At 40.0% G+C, this 20,474-nt stretch overlaps 4 protein-coding genes across 5 annotated transcripts; all 4 read left to right on the top strand.

Moving 5' to 3' along the window:
• Positions 1–3,475: 3,475 nt before the first annotated feature.
• LOC146479948 (uncharacterized) lies at positions 3,476–6,573 on the top strand. Its single transcript, XM_085110813.1, has one exon. It carries the CDS (start codon positions 3,704–3,706, stop codon positions 4,703–4,705), a length of 1,002 nt encoding a protein of 333 aa, XP_084966939.1. The 5' UTR covers positions 3,476–3,703; the 3' UTR covers positions 4,706–6,573.
• Positions 6,574–8,059: 1,486 nt separating this feature from the next.
• Positions 8,060–10,804, top strand: LOC146479949 (uncharacterized). The gene has a single exon (XM_085110820.1). It carries the CDS (start codon positions 8,737–8,739, stop codon positions 9,313–9,315), a length of 579 nt encoding a protein of 192 aa, XP_084966946.1. The 5' UTR covers positions 8,060–8,736; the 3' UTR covers positions 9,316–10,804.
• Positions 10,805–11,274: 470 nt separating this feature from the next.
• On the top strand, positions 11,275–12,934 carry LOC146479950 (uncharacterized). Its single transcript, XM_085110811.1, has one exon. The coding sequence runs from the start codon at positions 11,379–11,381 to the stop codon at positions 12,396–12,398; it is 1,020 nt and encodes a 339-aa protein (XP_084966937.1). The 5' UTR covers positions 11,275–11,378; the 3' UTR covers positions 12,399–12,934.
• Positions 12,935–13,079: 145 nt separating this feature from the next.
• On the top strand, positions 13,080–20,467 carry LOC146479951 (uncharacterized). Of its 2 annotated transcripts, XR_014864925.1 has the most exons (3): positions 13,080–17,281; positions 18,543–18,677; positions 19,233–20,467. XR_014864925.1 is itself a non-coding variant. In XM_085110812.1 (2 exons), the coding sequence occupies exons 1-2, from the start codon at positions 16,354–16,356 to the stop codon at positions 18,617–18,619; spliced, it is 1,005 nt and encodes a 334-aa protein (XP_084966938.1). In that variant the 5' UTR covers positions 13,080–16,353; the 3' UTR covers positions 18,620–20,467. The 2 variants fall into 2 exon arrangements, 1 of the variants encoding a protein (XP_084966938.1); XM_085110812.1 differs by having other exon boundaries at positions 18,543–20,467.
• The last annotated feature ends 7 nt before the right edge of the window (positions 20,468–20,474 follow it).

Consider the following 20,474-nt stretch of genomic DNA (forward strand, 5'->3'; position numbering starts at 1 on the left):
CAATCTCATAAAGTCTGTCTTGAGGAGGTGTATGTTAAATATATTACTCTTAGTGGGAGTGCTTAAAGGGGCAGGGTCAACTTATTAAGTATCATTGTGAATGGCCAAAAATCATATTTGAATGGATGGAAACGTTAAAATAATGGTTCAGTTTTGTTAACAGTAATCCTTATGGTGAACCTTTGGCTGCGGATTGCTAGGATTGCAATTGATACAAACTTGAATTTCTGCGCATTTTGGAAAAATCGTTCAAAACTGATCAAATCACTTTACATTTTCCTCCCGGTCCGCCAAGAGCAACTTCAGGTTAGTGAAGAGGTTCCTTGTCAAAGTCTTAACCATACAGCACCATCTCTACGACAGAGCCCCTTTACATTAGAACTGGAAAAATATATTGCGAGTACAACATATGTACCGCAGGAAAAAAAAGCAGAAATATTAATTTGAATTGTTGCAGGATTTTCCCAAAGGCTCGACAACTAGAATGTCGGACTCATTTCAATTTTCGAAGAGTTAAGGTGGCTCTGATGATGAGCCCTTTTGGTAATTTTGTTTAAACGTTGCAAAAAGTTGTATCTAAATGTGCTGATTACTCCAAGCCCCTTTTGGAGTTATAACCACTTAAAGGTAAAATTAGAGGCGTTTTTAACAGGTTACACCGTTACTATTGTAACCTGTCAAGTCGAGAAAACAACCATAACTTGTTTGCCAACGTTAGGGCATTTGTTCGATACCATTAATGTTGTATCAATTGAGAAAGAGTAGTAGCACTGATACATCAAAGTCTAAGTGCTGGAAATGATGAAACCGGTGCCAGCCACCATAAGGGCCAGTTATTTAAACAGAGTCTAACTTAGGCCGCGGCTTAAGACAATCAGTGGGCCTCCAAATCTGTTTACAAGTGGTTCATTTTAAGTAGATAAATAGTTTTCAAGTCTGGGATACAAGTCTTCGTGTTACCGTCAGCCGCACACAATGTTTGGATATGACTGTTGGCAAAATTGAAAATGGCTTAGAACGTGGTTTTGCTAAACACCGTCTAACCTGTCTTTCTATAACAGACCCTAAGTCTCCGAAAACAAAACAGATGTTAACTCGCAGTGCTCAAGTTTTTGGCAGGTCCACCAGCTCTGTCAAGCGAGGCAGATAATCTAAAGCTAAAACAGAAAGAAAGAGAGGTCGCAAAATCAAATGCAGCTCATTTGACAAAGAAAACAACGCTACGTAATAACTTTCCGAGAAGTCAGTTTCCGAGGATTTATTGAACCATTTCCCCAAAACTTGACAGTTTATATTTGACAAAAGTCCAATCTCAACATTCTTAACTCATGAGTTTCGCACGCACAATGAACGAGTTATCGTAATAAACGAAAATGTCACTCGCTCGGTCGTTCCATCGGTCGCTCGATGGGCTGTAAACTTTCGGCAAATATGGGGCACGACTAAAATGAGTTTTTCTCCTTCTTCAATTAAAATACACGTTTCCGTGGAGTTTGAAATTCAAAGAAAAAGCCTAAAGAATACTCGACCGCCGGTAAAAGGATATTGGGGATTGGAGAACTCTCAATTCAATTAACTGCACAAGCTCTCCAACGATTCAACCGAAGTGCGGACTTCACATGGATTTTCAAATACTGGAATGGAGAACGCTACATTACGGTTAAGTAATGTTTAAAACACGAGCAGCAGAGTTTTATCCGGATTTAAAATCACGAGGCGCAGCCGAGTGGTTTTAGACCCGATAAAACACGTGCTGCGAGTTTTTTGAACGAATTCAAAAACATTCCTGGAAAACCGTGTGTCAAGAGAGTTCATAACAATGATGCTTTTGTGAACGTTGGAAATTAGCATACGAGAAAAACATTAAACACCGCATACTAATAAGGAGGAGGTTTTATCGGGTTTTAAAACCACTGCACGTGATGTTTTATCGACCATTTGATAGGTCAATGGGCTTATAAATTATTAATGAGTTTTTGAATGTTGTTTTCAGGACGGTAAATATGGTAAAATATTAGCTCTCAGAATATGCCCCTTCCGGGACTCGATCCAGCGACGTACAGATTACAAACCCGAGGACTTGCTAAGACACCAACCAACATTATACCAAAAGTTGATTAGGACGGCCACGGTGGTGTTTCTTTGCTACATTAGCAAACAGCTGCTGCCCATACCCTAGGTATGAAAATCAGACGCAAATAACTTAAGACATAATCCGTAATATCAATTCATTCCCTGGGTTCATTTCACGAGCTCGTTTACCGAGCGCTTTGATTACTCCTTTAGAAGTCAATAACTTTCAACGAGTCTTGAAATTTGCAAAATTTGCTTTTGTGACATCACAAAAGAGGTTTTGATTTACCACTAGATTCTCTTAAGTTAGGACACTTAAACCACAGCCATCATATACTTCCATCATCTGCCATCATTTCTACAAATTGTCAGCGCCATCGACTTCAGAAATTCAGAAATGTGAAGGTTTAGGAGCAAACACCTAACGTAGAAATTTGCAAGGGTCCTGCGCGACCTTAAGCCTCGTATGCAAACTAGTTCCAGTTCACTACCGAGAATATGAATACGGCCTTGTTATCATTGGACAATCATGGCCGGATTTCATATCGTGGGGGACTGGGTACGAGGCAGAAAGAGCACACCGAGCTTTACAAAATCCTCAAGTTTGGTAGGATTTTGGGCCAATATTGAACGAGATACAGCCATTCAAAAACTTTAAAAAATTTACTAAGAAATGTGATAGCCAGACGCGAAGGACAATTTGTCCGGCGTCCGTACGTATGCATTTCAAGATTCAGGAGTTTTTGAATGGCTGTATCTCGTCTAATATTGGCTTGATTAACACCAAACTTGAGGATGTTGTAAAGTTTGGTGTGCTCTTTCTGCCTATGTGGGTGTTGTGTCCGATATCCCATAATACACAGACTCATACCCAGTTCCCCACGATATGAAATCCGGCAACGATGACATGATGCCATGGAAATCCCTTGCCGAAGTATACAATTTGTCGTCAGTCGAGTACAAGAACTTGTAATCTAGTGATGTGGTTTGTAAACAAATGTACCTCGCGTTTCTACATTCTATTGGGATTAGAGAAAAGTTTACGCCGACCATTCAATTCAGTGCCAGGGGGCTCCGAAACAGAAACAGCATTTAGTGAATGAGTTTCAAAGTTTCCGTGCATAGCCGGTGACAAAGAGATTGACGCTTTTCAATCACTTCATGATATATATTTCTCACTGCCTTAATTTCATTTGTATTACTTGTGTGCTCAGCCTCGTGCGTTTCAATCTCGTACCCAGAGTCCTCAAGCTCTTTGGCCAGCGGTTGGTCGCCAGGAGACACTCTGGGGAACTGGAATTTTATTATCGCAGGATTTCTGCGGTTAAACAATGGAAGCCGTTACGGAGCTTATACAGAGCAGCCAATCAAAAATTTCAATTCTCCAGAGTCTCTCCTGGCGCCTACCCGCTGACCAAAAAGCCTGGGGACTCTGGGTACGAGATTGCGTCCGTTTTTGTCGGTGTTACTTCCGCCTTGTCAGTGGCTGTGACTATCAACCATGCGCATGAGGTAAGAGACACGTCATAATCACGAAAATACGCCCCAACCTGTTGTATTCCATCCGCGGTAGTGGTTACACACTCGACTAGCAAATTGTTTCACCACCGTCGATCTAGTGAGAAACACGATGAACGACCCTTCATCAAGGCAAATGGAAATGACCAAGGGGGTTGCGGCCCATAACGCGGCTCAGTTAGTAAGTGTGACACTGGGAGGACGACTGGCTCTTGATCCTGAAATTATTAAACGAAATACTGAGCAAATCCAGTTTCTTAAGAGAGAAATCGAGGAAAAGGATGAAGCAATATCACGACTGCACAAAGATATGAAAGAGCTTCGGAAGCAAAACGGCGAATTGAAAATCACGGTGGATTCGAAAAACAAAGAAATAAAAACACTAAAGGACAAAATCGACAAATTGGAATCGGAAAAGAAAGCATTGGAGACGAAGTTGAGAGCTGTTGAGGTCGAACTGGAAGCGGTGAGAAAGGAAGTCGTTGAGCTGAAAGAGGCGAACAAGATCAGCGAGGAAAAGAATGTTACCTTGGAGGAGAACGTAGAGAGGTTGTCAAAGAAAATGGAAGGAATAGAAGACAGTCTTGACGAGGCAAGAAGTGAAAACACTAATCTTAAAAAGAAGATCCAGAGTCTTGAAGAAGCGGTGCAGCGAAAGACATCGATTGGTGTCTCTGAAAGGATGGCTTTACCATACGTTTCTGACCCTATGGAAGGACCTTCGCTGGTTTTGGGTGAGCTGTGCACGCGAATACAAGCCATGATGTACAAGAAAGTTCACCCAAATTTATACGAAGAAGCAAAGAGTTACACATACAAAGTAAAGCATATCGAGGAAGACATAGAAGACATACAAGACGAGAAATGTAAAATTGAAGCAAAGCAAAGATGGGATGAACTCAAGACGAAATTGAACTGGGAGAAAAGGCGACACATAAGAGCGATGAAATCTCTTCAGATGAGCAGAAATTTTGCCGCTCATCCAGACCTGAACGAAGAATTGATCTTCATCTCAGCAGAAATGATGAAGAATGCAGGGAAGTTGACCGGCTGGCACAACCCCGCGTGCATAGAAGAATTTATAGCGATGTGGAAAACGCTTCAACACGTCTAATGGAAACACTACGGCAAAATGATGTCCGATCAGATGTTGCAGTTAGTAAATACTGTTACCGTTTTTGTATAGATATTTAGTAGTCAAAGTCTTTAACTGAGAATTTAGGATGAACTATACATTGTTGTTGCTAATCGCGAGATAGAACTAAAGGTTTGTAGATCTTGTTGTTTCTGTATTCTACTGATTTCGTCTCATTGGATTTACCCGGTGTGTAATTTCACAATGGTTTGCTAGCAATTGACAAACTCAAGCAAAGGCCTCTGTAAAAAGCGGTCGACTTTGGAGAGATAGCGGGCCAAAACATTTCACTGTATCACTATAATATATATTTCGAGTGTAGATGTCGGTTAGCTTCATTAATTCTCTAACATTTTCAACTTTTACATGTATGATTTTCCATTTCGGTATCAAGATTTAGAAGGATACATGTCACGTTATTAGACGTTTCCATACGGCGCCTATATTTTTAGAGAAGAATATTTTCAGTTTCTACGACGTGTAATGAATGTTGGCTGGTACCAAATTTTCCTTTCTGAGAAACCGATTATCCATCCGGTTTCCAAGAAATGGTTCAGCCATGCGGGATATCAATCTAAAGGAAAAATAAAGGAACCTCAGTCATAGCGGAGCGCCACTCTTGATATTTCAGCACTGGTTGTCAGTATTTGTTTAAATGAATCAATGGCTTTAGTCGGTGTAAAACGAAAGCCCCATTTACGAGTCTATATTACCTGGTCTCAAATCACACTTGGATCAGCCTTGGATCATTTTTTAAAACTATTAGCTGCTTAGTAGTAAGGAAGCCCTAATGCTAAATGTGTTCTGCTGGTGTCAAAACATGTCGGTTGTTTTCCATTTTGTTCATGCAGTATTGATGACATTTTCAACTGATTCGTCGCTCTTAGGAAGAGAATACATTTACTGAGATTCTCGCGAGGAAATATCAGGAATCACATGTGTTTTCGAACGAGTAGTGTACGCCTGAATAATCTCCTTTGAAGTCCACAGAAGATTGTAACAAAGTTCTAAACACATTTCAGTGCAAGTTGGAGGAGTCTCAGTGCTGAGTCATTTTAAATAACATGGAATATTCCAAGGCAATTTAAGCTTCTATGCTATCAGTGAATTACACAAGGTAGTTTCTGAAAACAGTGCATTGTGATATAAGGGTATTTTGAAAGATATTGTCTTTTCGTCGATGTAGCAATAGGCCAAACAATGCATGGCGTTTTCAATTTGTTCGCTCTAAGTTAGCAACCTAATGTATGGGAAACATTCGGGTAGATAGGAAGTCTGTAGATCCAGTAAACTATAATTCATAGAGTCGAACATTTTGCTGGCCAGTCCAGCTAAAGGCTACAAATTACAGTTATAGTCTAGTTATTACTGGCGAGCGGATGTAAATCAGTGGTTGGGTTCACTATAGGTTTGAAAGTTTAGGAAAAAGGAAGAAACATTGCTGATGTAAGTGCAGATTTTACGCAGTCTCGCTGACAGAAGCGGTTATTAAATCGAATGCTGGCAGTAGCTGAAAAATTGATGCAATTTGTTGTTTATTTATTATGATGTCTTCAATGGTAGAAGCCAACGAACACCTATAAAAAGAGATGTCTTGTCGTTGTTGCGGACATGCAAAGTGTCCTTCCTTGTTTAATGGCTCAGTATACCAAGAACTGTCAGATTTTCTAACCTGAAACTATTTCTGTTCGAGCAGAAGTGCTCCAAACGTGTGGAATATTTACAGCTTTTTAATATGCTCAGCTTTGTAAACAGGCTTCGTCCTTAGTTTTACAGCTGAAGCTTTGTAATCACTCAAAGCGAATCGACAGGGTGTTCTTTAGTACATTAAAATGTGTTTCAGCTAACGTTGAGTGAAGACTGATGTTTTACTTATTTAAATGGGAATGATTTTTGGACGATGATTAAAGGGGTTTCCTCGCCCGAATGCAATCATTTTCAGTTTCTGATCAAAGAATCGCAGTATTAAACTCTTGTTTTCAGTTATGATAAACGCGGTTAAAAATCATGTTTCGGACTGGCTTAAAACCAAACTTTCGCACCAAGTTAACCCAAACGACGACCTTTACATTGGATGTAAAAAAGAACGATTGGAAACACAGTGATTATTCTCAGAAAAGCCCATATCATCTAGTTCCTATTAATACTTCCGTACCCTCGTGTGAATATATTAAATTTTCTATGCAATACCTGGGGGCACACGATTCCGAGAAATTCATCTCATCATTGCGCATGTCAGAGCATTCAATAGGTTCAGCCGGCCTTTTGAGTGGAATACAAACTCGCTGATTGGTTGAAGAAACAGTCACGTCATTGAGAACGAATACCCGCCAGTCGGTGTGTTGACCCCAACAGTTTTCTGACGGTCACAGAAACGAGCGTATTGGCCACCAGAAGCTCCTGAGTAGTTCTAGAAAAACATTTCTGCCATACAGTCATCAGAATCACCGAAGAACAGTTCAAACAGCTAAGTGAAGATGTCACCCCAATGGCGGCTTTCTTAGGAATGAATTTTACAGCCAAAAGAGAAGTGAATCGAGAGCGCGTAAGAATGAAAGTCATGATGTTCAGTCACAGCGGAGATATCGACTACCTAAAGAAGCAAATCGATGAAAAGAAAAGAGAAAAAAAAAGAATGATCCAATAAAGGGGATAAATTACCCCAATAATATTCATTCTACTTTCCATACGACAGGACGTGAAATGCACTGTTGTAAAACACCTGTCTCGTCCAATAACAATGTTCTTGGATACTTCACTGGTTTGCTGCATGTATATAGTATATATATTTCTGTTTCCATGGCACGGTTTCCCACTTTTTCGCTTGAAAACGGTCACAGGTGGCACTATTTTTAATCTCCGATGCCATCAGGACTATGCAACTGTTTCATTTACACTTTAGAACATATTCCCTACAATTGTATCGAGAATAGACTGAAGAGAGCTTTATTGAAAGGTTAACCTCAATTTTCCTTTGCGATCGAAGCCCTTAAAAATTAATAGCTGACTGAAGGTATTAACTGTTTAAGTAACTCCATATTCAGTTAAAAGTCATTCTCTACCTTCCCTAACGCATATTCATTTCCTTGCTACAAAACGCAGATTTATTTGAATCTTTAATGTCAAACGTAACAATAATGAATTACGTGATGTGGACGCCATATTTCTTCGCCTTCGTGACCTTGTGAAGAAATCCATGGTAACCAACAGCCAATGGCATAACCAACAGTTGAAAAGGTAATTGACAGCTCCTGATTTAGAATACGCTCACTCGTCTAACTAGTTTGTTGCAATGTGTTTTGAAAAGATCTACGGGACGTTTTTTTTGGTTTGTTATTATCATAAGAAAGTAACGAATGTGATTGGTCAATGGCATGATGCGAAAGAAAGCGCTTGCACTGTTATAAGCTTAGTCATCAATCAACTGAAGGAAACTTGTAAACTTGTGAGGTCAGGTGATGTATGGTTATAGACTCTGTACCACGCGCATGTGCTGAGTAGACACGTCATATAAAATTGATTAAACCTGTCCATCAAGCAAATAGGCCCTACGGTTTGTTAGTACGCCATCTACCAGTGTGTTTCGGTCGTCTCCTCGTCGGTAAAGTTGCGGAAAACATGAGTGAAGCTCCGTCTCGCAGAGTGGAAGAAGCCAAAAAAATTATGGCCGCTCAGCAGTCCCTCAGTCTTGAGATGCTAACGGTGATGAGCTTTGAAGCAGAAATTACCGAGAAAATCGAGAGCCTAAAGCAAGAAATCGAAGAAAAGAATAAGGCAATAACGAGATTACACAAACATGTGTAAAGGCGCCAAGAACAAAACGACGAGTTGAAATCTTTCGGCAGGACGAAGAAATAAAAGCTCTGAAGGACAAAATCGACAAAGTAGAAAACGAGAAGAAAGCCATAGAGACGAAACTGAGATCCCTTGAAGTCGAACTAGAGGCTGTGAGAAAGGAAGTCGATGAGTTGAGAGAAGCGAGCAAGAGCAACGATGAGAAGAATATTAAAATGGAGGAGAATGTAAAGAAGTTGTCCATAAAAATGGAAAGAGTGAAGAAAAGTCTCGAGGAAAGCAGAAACAAAAATACGTCCCTTAAAAAGGAAGTCAAAAATCTGCGAGAAGTGGTACAGCGTAGGCCACCTTTTGGGGTCCCTGAAAGAATGGCTTTGGCAAGCGTTTCTGACCGCGCCGTCGAGGGAGCTACATTGATCCTGGGTGAGTTATGCTGGAGTCTACAATCCTTGATGTACCAGAAAGTTCATCCAAATTTGTACGATTTAAAGAAGAGCTATGAAATAAAGCACATTGCAGAAGATATGGAAGATCTCAAAGATGAGCGACAGAAACGTGAAGCACAAGGAAGATGGGAAGCCCTCAAGAAGAAGTTGAACTGGACGAAGACACACACAAGAGCAGTGAAATCGATTCAAGACAGTAGAAATAGAGCCGCTCATTCTGAATTCAACGAGAAATTGCTCGCTGAGTCAGTGGCACTGATGAAGAAGGAAGGTAAACTCACGGACTGGCACGACGCAGACTGCGTCGAAGAATTAATAGTGATGTGGAAAACGCCGAATCAAGCTTAAGATGTTGAAAATAATGGATTTTTGATTAGACGTTTAGTAGGCAAAGTCGCCAGGACGAACTGCTGATGCTTTTTTTGTCGGTAGAAATGTAACTTGTATTTTCTTTGACAATGAACAATGGACGAACCTGCATGGAAAATTAGGTTTACCGTAGAAGTGAATATACTGGGGCCAAGGCATTTCAATGTGTTTCAACTTTCGATTTTAGTCAGCGTCATCACTTGCTTTTAGCCGTTGTTTCAATAGCAAGTTCAACTTTTATGTCAGCAATTTCGCATGAACGAAAGGTAATTCAAAATTCTAAATCGATGCATCTTCATGATCTTGGTCTATATACATCTGAAAACCATTTATTTCATACATCGTAAGAAGTATTTAGACTGATATCGAAGTTTATTTTCCGGGAAACCAACCATTCACCCGGTTTCCAAGAAATCACTGGTGTCAAAACATGTCGGTTGTTTTCCATTTTGTTCATGCAGTATTGATGACATTTTCAACTGATTCGTCGCTATTAAGAAGAGAATACATTTACTGAGACTGAGTTCTCGCGAGAAAATATCAAGAATCACATGTGTTTTCGAACGAGTAGTATACGCATGAGTAAATTCTCCTTTGAAGTCCACAAAAGATTATAACAAAGTTCTAAACATATTTCAGTGCAAGTTCGAAGAGTCTCAGTGCTGAGTCCTTTTAAATAATGTGAAATATTCCAAGGAAATTTAAGTTTCTATGCTATGAATTACACTAGGTAGTTTCTGAAAACAGTGCATTGTGATATAAGCGTATTTTGAAAGTTATCTTCTTTTCGTCAATGTAATAACAGGCCAAACAATGCATGGCGTTTGCAATTTGTTCGCTGTATGTTAGCAACCTAATGTAAGGGAAACATTCGGGTTGATAGAAAGTCTGTAGATCCAGGAAACTATAATTCATAGAGTCGAACATTTTGCTGGCCAAGTCCGGCTAAGGGCTACAATTTACAGTTATAGTCTAGTTATTACGAGCGGATGTAAATCAGTGGTGGGGTTCACTATAGGTTTGAAACTTTAGGAAAAAGGAAGAAACATTGCTAATGTAAGTGCAGATTTTACGCAGTCTCGCTGACAGAAGCGGTAATTAAATCGAATGTAAAAAAAAATTGGACGCAATTTGTTGTTTATTCATTATGGTGTCTTCAATGCTAGAAGCCAACGAACACCTATAACAAACAAAGATATGTCTACTTTTGTCGTTGTTGCGGACATGAAAACGGTCATTCCTTGTTGAACGGCTCAGCATACATAAGAAATCTCAGATTTTCTAACCTGAAACTATTACTGTTCGAGCAGAAGTGCTCCCAAACGAGTGGAATGAGCATTTTTACAGCTGTATAATATGCTGAGCTTTGTTTACAGGCTTCGCCCTTAGTTTTACAGCTAAAGCTTTGTAATTACTCAAATTAAATCGAGTACGTGTTCTTTGGTACATTAAAATGTGCTTCAGTTGAGTGATCATGACTGATGTTTTACTTGTTCAAATGGGAATGATTTTTAGACGATGACTAAAGGGGTTTCTGGCCCGAATGCAATCATTTTCAGTTTCTGATCCAAGAATCGCAGTCCTAACTCTCGTTTTTAGCAAAGATGAACGCAGTTAAAAATCGTGTTACGGATTGGCTTAGGAACCAACCTTTCCCAACAAAGCAAACCAACAAGACGACCTTAACATGAGACTTCAAAAAGAACGACTGTGAACACAGTGATTAGAGTCACGACCCATACCATGAAGTTCCGTGCCCGCGTGTGAATATGTTAATATTTTCTATATTCCGACGGTAAACAAGTTTCCGAGAAATCCATGTCACTATTGCGCATGTCAAAGTATTCAATAGCCGATCACGGGTGGACTACAAAAATCGCTGATTGGTTAAAGGACCAGCCACGTCATTGAGAATGAATACCAACCAAGCTGCGTGATTCCCAGAAGTTTACTGACAATCATAGAAACGGACTTGTAGGCCATCAGAAGTGCTGTAGTTTTAGGAAAAACATTTTCGCGGATTTATTTGCCAAACAATCATCATGATCACCGAGGACCAGTTCAGACAGCTTAGTGAAGATGTCGATCCAATGGCAGCTTTATTAGGAATGAACGTCACCGTTAGAAGAGAAGTGTACCAAGAACGCGCCAGAATGAACGAGATTGTGATGGGCCAACATGGCGAAGATATCGAGTCTCTCAAGAGGCAGATTGATGAAAAGAACCGAGAAATCGTCGATTTACAGAAAGCAGTGGAAACTCTCGAGGAGCAAAACCAAGAGCTGACGGTGGCGCTGAAGTCTAGAAACGAAGAGATCAAGGTTCTCAAAACGAGAATCAGTCGACTTGAAAATAATAAGAAAGAACTGGAGGACGAGTTGCAATCTGTGAAAGTCAAAGTTGGTCGCATGGAGAACGACATCAAAGAATTGAACGAAGCAAAAATTCTTCAAGAGGAGAAAAGCGTGGACATGCAAGAAAGTTTCGAGAAAGTCAAGAGCAAGATGGAGAGTAGAAACCAAGCACTGAAGAAGGAAATAAAGGAGCTACGAGAATCACAACATAAGCAGGAGATACCGCCACCTTCAGGTCTCGCCAAAGGACCACGCCAAATAACTCCGCCGCTATTACCACGGCATTTGCAGTTAGCCGATCGCGAACTGCATGCCTCGCTATCCTTGGGAGAATTGTGCCGTCAGGTCCAAAACAGGATGTACAAGGTGGTGTTTCCAAATTCGTTTTTGTCCAGCAGAAATTACAAGATGAAGAACATACACCGCGACTTGGAGAAACTTCCTCAACCGACTGAGGAAAAGGAGCGATCCAAGAAAAAATGGCAAGAGCTGAACGGAAAGTTCAAATGGGACGAAGCTTTCGAAGAAGCGATGAAAGCGCTTCAAGATAGTAGAAATCTGGATGCTCATCCCACTCCATTAACAGAGGATGGTCTCAATAGAGCGGCAGAACTCATGGATGGGAAAGGTAACCTGAAGGGATGGCTTACGCTGAAACGTGTCCTCGAATTGATATCCATCTGGAAACAATTGCAGCAAATGGAGTAAGGCTTATTTCTTCTTGTATTTAGTTTGTGGTACAAAATGGAAAGTTCTCGCTCTATTACTAATGAAGAAGTATCGCACAATATTTTATATAGAAGGAGTAGCACAACGGACATTCAGTCAAACTTTCCGTTACGAATTCAACGTTTAACCGAGGGATCGCATCGATTTGTTGTAGGAATTTTTTTAAAATTAACCCTGAGAATAGTTCTTTTTAAACACCAAGAAAAGTTAGAACGAACGTTTAAAGCGAAAATAAAATGTTGTATTCTAGATAGCTTTTTGTAAAATTGCTCAAGATGATAAAGGATATTATGAAGCAGTAAAGAAATTTTCCGGTTTCTTGTTTTTGGAAACCGGTAGACTTAATTCTGATGCAATCTATAGTTTTGAAAAGTGCCCGAAACCAAGTTATGATAGACAAGAAACTAAAAGAAATCTATTTCCTCAAATACAGTATCATCAGTGCGGTGTCATCGACCGAACCGATGTATTGCGTGCAATGTCCAAATAAAACATGGACGATTCTTTATTGTAAATGCAAAGAAGAATTTTGCTGTGGTGTGCAATCTTACTTTACTTCACTTTATGTTTTGCTGCGTCAGATTTTAGGCTAGTCCTCATTTCGCTGAGTTCAATGGTCATTTATTTTTCAGTTCATTTTGCGTCTACATCTGTATTGGTACTTGGCACAAGTTGCTCATCTCACCAAGAGTGCTAGCTCTGGTGCAGATTTAAAAGGAAGATTTTAAGACTCAGTTTACGGTGTGGTGGGTTGTGTGGTGGTGAGTGGTGTCCTCATATGTTGGAAAGGAAATAAGGAGCGATGATGCAAAAAGATATTTAAAAATTTTGCAGTTCTTTAGTAGTTTGTATCTCATTTCTTATCTTATAGCAGACGTTAGCAGTGTTTTATATACTCTGGACGACTGAGACAGTGTAGTTCACATTGTACTCGAACATTAACGAAATTTAAGTCTGTCAAGTCGCCAAAATTCACTTTTAAATCATCATACAGTCCTGGAACGACAATATTAATCACTGTTATTCCAAGCAAGTTACGAAATTTAAACGAAGAGGCAGAGTTTCTGAGAAATTGAACTATGCTGAAGGAGGTCAGTAACCATGTCATATCAGCGACATGTACAACAAAAACTTGATGAGATAAAATTTAGCATCATAAACCACAAAAACGTTTTTGCAAAATGATTTTACGGACAACACTTCCTTGAATTATTATTCTCCAATTCTGTGTCGCCAAATGAATAGAAAAATTTAACATTTATTTTATTTTGCCATATTACACACATACAATAAAAAATACAGGTTTTTGGTAAAAAAAAGCGGTGTTAAGCGATAACATGCACAATTTTATGATACTTTTAATAGTTTATCCGAGATGTGGCGAAAGACACTGTCTCCTTCTTTATAAACAAGTATGGATGAGAGCTCATTAATTTTGTGACCTTGAGAATACCGTTGCATTTTAATACCTGGCGGGATAATGACTGATTTACATGCAAGGAAGCCAAAACTACGACCGATGTTTACTTTCTTGCTTGATTAGTCCGTGGGATTTGTTCAAGCAACTGATTTTCTTGGACCTATACTATCATCAATATGATGATAAAAAGACAGAATCAAAGAGCCAGCAATCACACGATAAAATCCTGGAAGACATTTACCATTTCCTCGGTCACATGGAAATACACGATCTTAACACAATTCTCAAAGTTAATGTAGTAAAATTAAAGTCAGTGTAAACCATTATCATCGAATCCCTTTCCAACAAAATTCGAAAAACCAAGGTATGTTATATAATCGTACCAGTTGCTCTTTGGCCGTCTGCTTCGATAATAGGCTTGTTAGGCTTCAGAGGTCAGTGAAAATGAAAATACAGTTGATTGAACTTCAGTCAACAAATACGTTTCAACCCAGGAATGATGAGTTCATAACTTGGTTTCGAGAAACAGGTCCAGTTGAAAAGTGTACTACTTACGGTGAATTCTTCGATTGAAGTTATCAAATACATAGCAGATGTTTCATTTAGCGTTTGTTTATTCTATTGTTCGTTCTTTTCCGAGAAAGCGCGCCGGTTTTCTGAGAAAACGACCTCAATCAACAACCTGCACCTCGTGGAAACAGCGTGACATGACAATTGCGATTGCCTTAACAAGCTTAAAATATTCGACCTTAATTTACACATTGACAATTAAAAAGTGGTTCGGAGGATAAGTCGAAAACTTCAACAGATGCATCAGAGTTGCGCCTGGCTTTTAAGTTCCATTAATTTCAAGACAGCAATTCAAGCTGATTAAAAAATTATTCAAACATTCGTGCATGTGTTCGTCACGACATAACCTAAGTTCTGCTGTGATTGGTCAGTTCACAGTCAAAATATTCAATAATCTTATTGAGCGATACGGTGAAGATTAGGCAGATAAATGTCATTTAACGTCGCAATATTCCAAATACTCTACCAACAAATGCTGTATAGATTAAAATCTCTTGTTATCTCCCGACAACTATTCAATCACCGTGTACGTCTCTAATAACCCGTGGGGAGTATCTTAACTGGGAACGACAACGAAAAGAAACGCCAGCGAGCGTAGAGATGACGAGGAAAGGGGAGCAGTGAAAGGGACCGGGCTTCACAACGCTCGCACCATTTGCTGACCCTTACGCCCTACTCACAACAATAAAAGAAGCCAATTCACAGACCTTGTATTCAGAATTCCTCTCAAACGACCGTGGCATCGCCTAGCTGCGGTGGTTAGCGCGTCACGGTCTTGGTTGAAAGATCGGAGGTTTGAGGCTAGCTTCTGTCTCTACATTGCTCTGAAATGCAACTGCAAACCATTACAGAAAGCTATTAACTGCTTCAGGTAGTCGTGCGATGGGCTAAGCTTGAAATCGGAGAGGGGTGGGGGAGGGAAGTGTAGTAGAATTACTCTTAGTAGCTTTATGGGAAGGAAACCGGAGTTAAGGTTCGACTGCACCGGTCAAGAGCGACTTTTACCATTGTAACCGACCCCCTGCTTAATTATAAGAGACCAACTTTCCTGATCAGGATGGAAGTCATTTCCAATAACAGAATTCGACAGTGATTATTATGTCATGTTGGTTTCTTTGGAAACTATTTATTCATATCTGACTCGTCCTTGAATATTGCGGGTAAAAAGGTAAAAACATAACCGTCATCCCCTAAAAATATCAAGGGACTATTGTTAACGTCTGGTTCTCGGCTAAAAAGCTTGCAATGGTGCCATTACGGTGCACAACGAAAATACAATTTTAACACTTGAGGGAATTTCGTAAGGAAACGCTGACTCAACAGTTTAAGTTTTATTTTCGTGGCCAACTCATCGGATATTCTAATTTATTTTATGTTGCTTGGGCAACCTCTGTCCCCTAGGAAACACTTTTTTTTACGTGCTAGTTTGTATCCTGACTTGAAAGATAACCACCACCTCTTGTTTCAGATTGATGGAAGACCAGTTTGAAAAACTCGTTATCTAAGGTTTACAGTGACAAAACACACGAGCAAAATCCGAACTATTTACCATGAAAACCGCTTTCTAAACCGCAGCGTACCCCCACAGAAATATTTCATTTTTCTTTTAACCAATGGAAGGAGCGCACATTTCGCGCAATTGTTTCACATCCTTATCGAACAATAAAAATATAACCGGTTAGACGAGTTAAACGACGTAAAACACATAACCGGAATTGCTGAAGTGCGTAAACAATCATTGTAAAGCCCCCCAACGGCGCAATTTCTCAGAAAGATCCAACCATTACCGTTCATCTTTTTTGCTCATGCGCAGACCACAGACGCCACGTATCCTGGGTAAAATTTTCTCTGTCACATCTTGCCATTTCAGCATCTGAAGAACACGCGAAATAAACATCTTCGGAACAAGGTTTCTAAAAGGAATCTTGTCTGAATAGACAGAAAATGGGTGAAGACCATTTGAGACGGATCGAACACCGTGGCCGACCAGCCTTAGCTATTCTAAGCGTTGTGCAGGAGACAACGTCCTTTGAGCAGGAAAGAATAAACGAAGTAATAATCGATCAACACGGCGAGGAAATCGTATCTCTAAAGGAAAAAATCGAGGAGAAGAATGAGGAGATAGCGCGCTTACACAAGGCCATGAAAGATCTCGAAGACAAAAACAAGAAGTTGGATATCGCCTTGAAAACTAGGATCGAAGAAATTTCAAAGCTCAAGTCCAGAATCAGCAAACTGGAAAACGAAAAGAAAGGCTTGGAAGACAAGCTTAGAAATGTGGAGGGGAAGCTTGACCGCGTCGAAAGGGAAGTCGAAGAGCTTGATAAAGCAAAGCTGGCCCACGAAGAGGAAAATATCAGCTTGAGGGAACATTTAGCAGTGGTGTCTGGAGAAATGGAAGGTGTGAAGCAAGACCTGGAGAAGACAAGAAATGAAAATCAAAATTTGAAGAAGGAGGTGAAAGACCTCCAGGATACCCAACAAAAGTTGTTCCCACTGTTGTCTGTTAAAGAAGGAAGGCAAATGTTGGCTTCTCCACCAGTTTCGCCCGACTTGCAAGCTTCCTTACGTCTGGGTGAACTTAGCCGACAACTGCAAGCCAAAATGTACGCGTATGTCCTTCCACAATCGTTCACACCACTCGCCAATTACAAGGTGAAAACCATTCGCCGGGACGTAGAGAGACTACCCAAGACGGAAGAGGAGAAAGAAGCAGCAAGGCTAAGATGGGCTGAACTCCAGAAAAAGCTCAACTGGGACGAAACGTACGAAGAAGCGGTAAAATTACTCCAGGAGACCAGGAACGTCGATGCTCATCCAAAGATAACGTCCAAATTACTTCAAGAAGCAGTAGATGCGATGGAACAGAAAGGTAACCTGAGGGGTCGGCTCTCTCGGGAATGTGTTGATGTGTTGATAGCAATGTGGAAACAACTTCACTCTCTGGAATAGTCATACTTTGATTATGACTATTTCATTGAAACTTCTTAATCAGTAGCACAGAGGTAAAGCGCAAGGAACATTTTGTTGATGGGTATTATGGTTTACATTAATTGCCTGGTTCGCAAACGACTTTTCACTGTGATGTGTATTTCAGTGCGCAGACTGCAAAGAATTTAATGTTTTTTTCTGAAGTTGGATAAGAACACATTTAATTGCCAGAGCCATACGCAAATATCCATCTCTAGAAGAATTTCACAAACCGTCAATCGTCTCAACAAACTCTTCCCTTAGGTATTGGTTGTATTTCCATTTATTATCGATGTCAAAGTTATTTTTTGTACCTGGTCACGAATTTCATTATTGGAACTACCGTCATAGTTTCAGTTCGTTTACCAACGATAAAGACTACAACACGTGGCAAACTCTTCGCTACTGGCAAAAGTCAGATTGCGGAAGACAACTGAACCGATCTCTCGGTTGTGTGTTGACTCATGATACCTAGTAACAGCTGACTTCGCACTTCTAGCTGTCTACTAGATGTTCTTTGCCAAGGTCTGGATGTGAATTCTAAGAGCAGGCTGTTTTTGAAGGAGGTTTCATATTACTTGTAAAATTTTTAAAGGTATACTGTGCAGCAGTTTTAAGGTGTCTTATTTGTCCCACGATAAATCAGCTGTAAGATACCACAGATGAGTATATGACAACGAATTATGTATCTAACAATGTCCAATTAATGAGATGATTTCCACTAAACATCACACCACTGAAATAACAATCTTTTACTGTTGGAACACATTCAACCTTTACTTGAATGCTAACGTCACCATGACATAAATTCACTGGTGTGTTGCCAGTTCCAACTGAGTCCTGTCAATTTTAAAATGAAATTGAAACAGCTGTCCAAGTTTAAGCAAAGAATATTTCCCTTTCCTTTCATTAGCTTTAAAAACAGCATTTCTCAAACAATATCGAACGACTATGTTGTTGTTAATACTGTTTTTAATTATGCATGAGGCTTTTCCCAGAAATCGAGAAGACTCAGTTTACACCGCACCCGGCCTTTTTTCCTAGAAAAGTCTTGTGGCAAGGGTCAAATACTAAATTATTCAAACAGCTAAGCCGGAAGACTTGTAAACTTCTGGCATTTGTTTGCAACTGACGCTAAATCTAATCAAGTGAAGTGATTCTAGGTTGGTCAGAGAAGTACAGACTGTGGATTCTTCACTCAGCTGTTCTAGAATGGTATGAACTGAAAGAGTCACTCTGAAATGCACGAGTGCATTATCCACCACGAGACATCTGATCAGATGGAGAGAATGGAGAAGGTAGGTACTTGTCTTTCATTAAACTCTTTGCATTTCTTAAAACATTTTAAATTATTTGTACAGTGTAACGTACACATTTCCCGTCTTTTTATAGTGTGTTTCGTACACATTTCGACACTCAGTTGCCTCGGGATGGTCAGAGAAAATTAAAAACTGCTCGATAAGTTTGCATAGTCTAAAGTGGTAATCGAGTAGCGAGGGATTGATCACAATTTTTACCGACGCGTAGTACCCAATATTAGACCGTCTAATTCGCTTATTTAGACGTCAAGTTCCGTGATACATTTTGAGTTTAAAGTCGGATTTTAGTGTTTCGCTCTGCTGATGAAAAGAAATATGACCAATTTGGATAAATGATCGGCTTTTTTCTTCATCTTCCAACCAATATAATCAATGTAAAAAAAATTTCATTTCTCATTTGAATAACGGTCAGGCGGACTCTTGCAGGCAATCTAAAGGTCACTTGAGCCAAGTCTGCTGTATCATAACCCGCTATAGCAATTTAATTCATAAATTCATAAAAGGAACTAATTTATTTTCTGTTTTATATTTTAGGTCATCAATCGGTGGCAGTGCTCGATCGTCGGTGATGCATTCTATGCACGATCTGTATTGATCATTGCGTCTAGACAATATTTTTGTCGTAGTGCATACTTCACTCGAAACACAAAACAATACACTGTACAAAGCAAGCTTCCTGCACAGTATGCAGGATCCCAAAACTCGGCTTGGACTTCACTATTTACAAGTCCATGCCAGCTGGGCAGACACTTTTTAAATGCACGGCCGCGAATAGCGCTTTCAAAACATTTATCGCGCCTTCAGCGACGTGCCACTGGCCAAGTCCGAGAAATATTGCTTTTAGTGGCCATTAAAGATATGCGATATTTGCTCCATACAAGAGGAATATACTGTTAACCGGTTTTTGCCCGCTTGGCGCCAGTTCAAATGTATTTTCTGATTGGTTCATTGCGCTAGTTGATGTTTATAACTAGCAAGAGTAGCCTTGGTTTTAAGGTAATCGATTGAAACCTGCTCAATTGTTGAAATGGCTGACCAATTCAACTGAGCACACGAGATCAGACTTCAACATGTTGGCGAGCATGGAAACAGGTTTCACGCTCGCGCCAGACACTTCAATAATTCACTCGATTCACTCGCTAACAGTCTCAGAACGAACGCCTGTCATGCTAAAGGGGCAGCGTACGATAATGAATTATACTGAAATTTCACTCACCAAATTTTTCACGTTATTAAACCAATCGCTTCCATGCAAATCCCCAAAACTAACTTGCATCACACGATTTTAGAGCGCAAAATCGATCAAGGTAGTTCAGTAGGAGATAAAGTGCGGGGTTACAGCGGTTCAAGGCTTCAAGTGGATTACAGCTCATCAAATTTGAGTTCGTAAAAAGCGGCTAAGGCTAGTTTCAATAAGAGAAGAAGAAATCAAAACAAAAAAGGAAAGGTTAAAAACAAACATCCAGTCTACCCTCCGGCGGTCCGTGAATGCCAACAGAACAAATAAATAAACAAACAAACAAATACCAACAAAATTCAGGTTCTAAGGCGAAAAATCGCTTGGACTCCACGTTTGTAACACAGCGGAACGGTACACACGTATTTGGAGGCGTTTATCCATTCTGCACTCATATGTACACTAAATTAAACCCTAGACACTAATTAGTACCAATGTCGACATACATACTCTCCCCGCATCCAGTGATTTCAGTTGTTGCCAAATCCAAACCTGTATATTGGATTGCGGAGTGATAGTTACAGTCAACCCAGGTCACG

The sequence above is a fragment of the Pavona decussata genome, unplaced genomic scaffold (assembly GCF_977016875.1).
Source record: "Pavona decussata unplaced genomic scaffold, jaPavDecu1.1 SCAFFOLD_58, whole genome shotgun sequence".
NCBI lineage: Eukaryota > Metazoa > Cnidaria > Anthozoa > Scleractinia > Agariciidae > Pavona > Pavona decussata.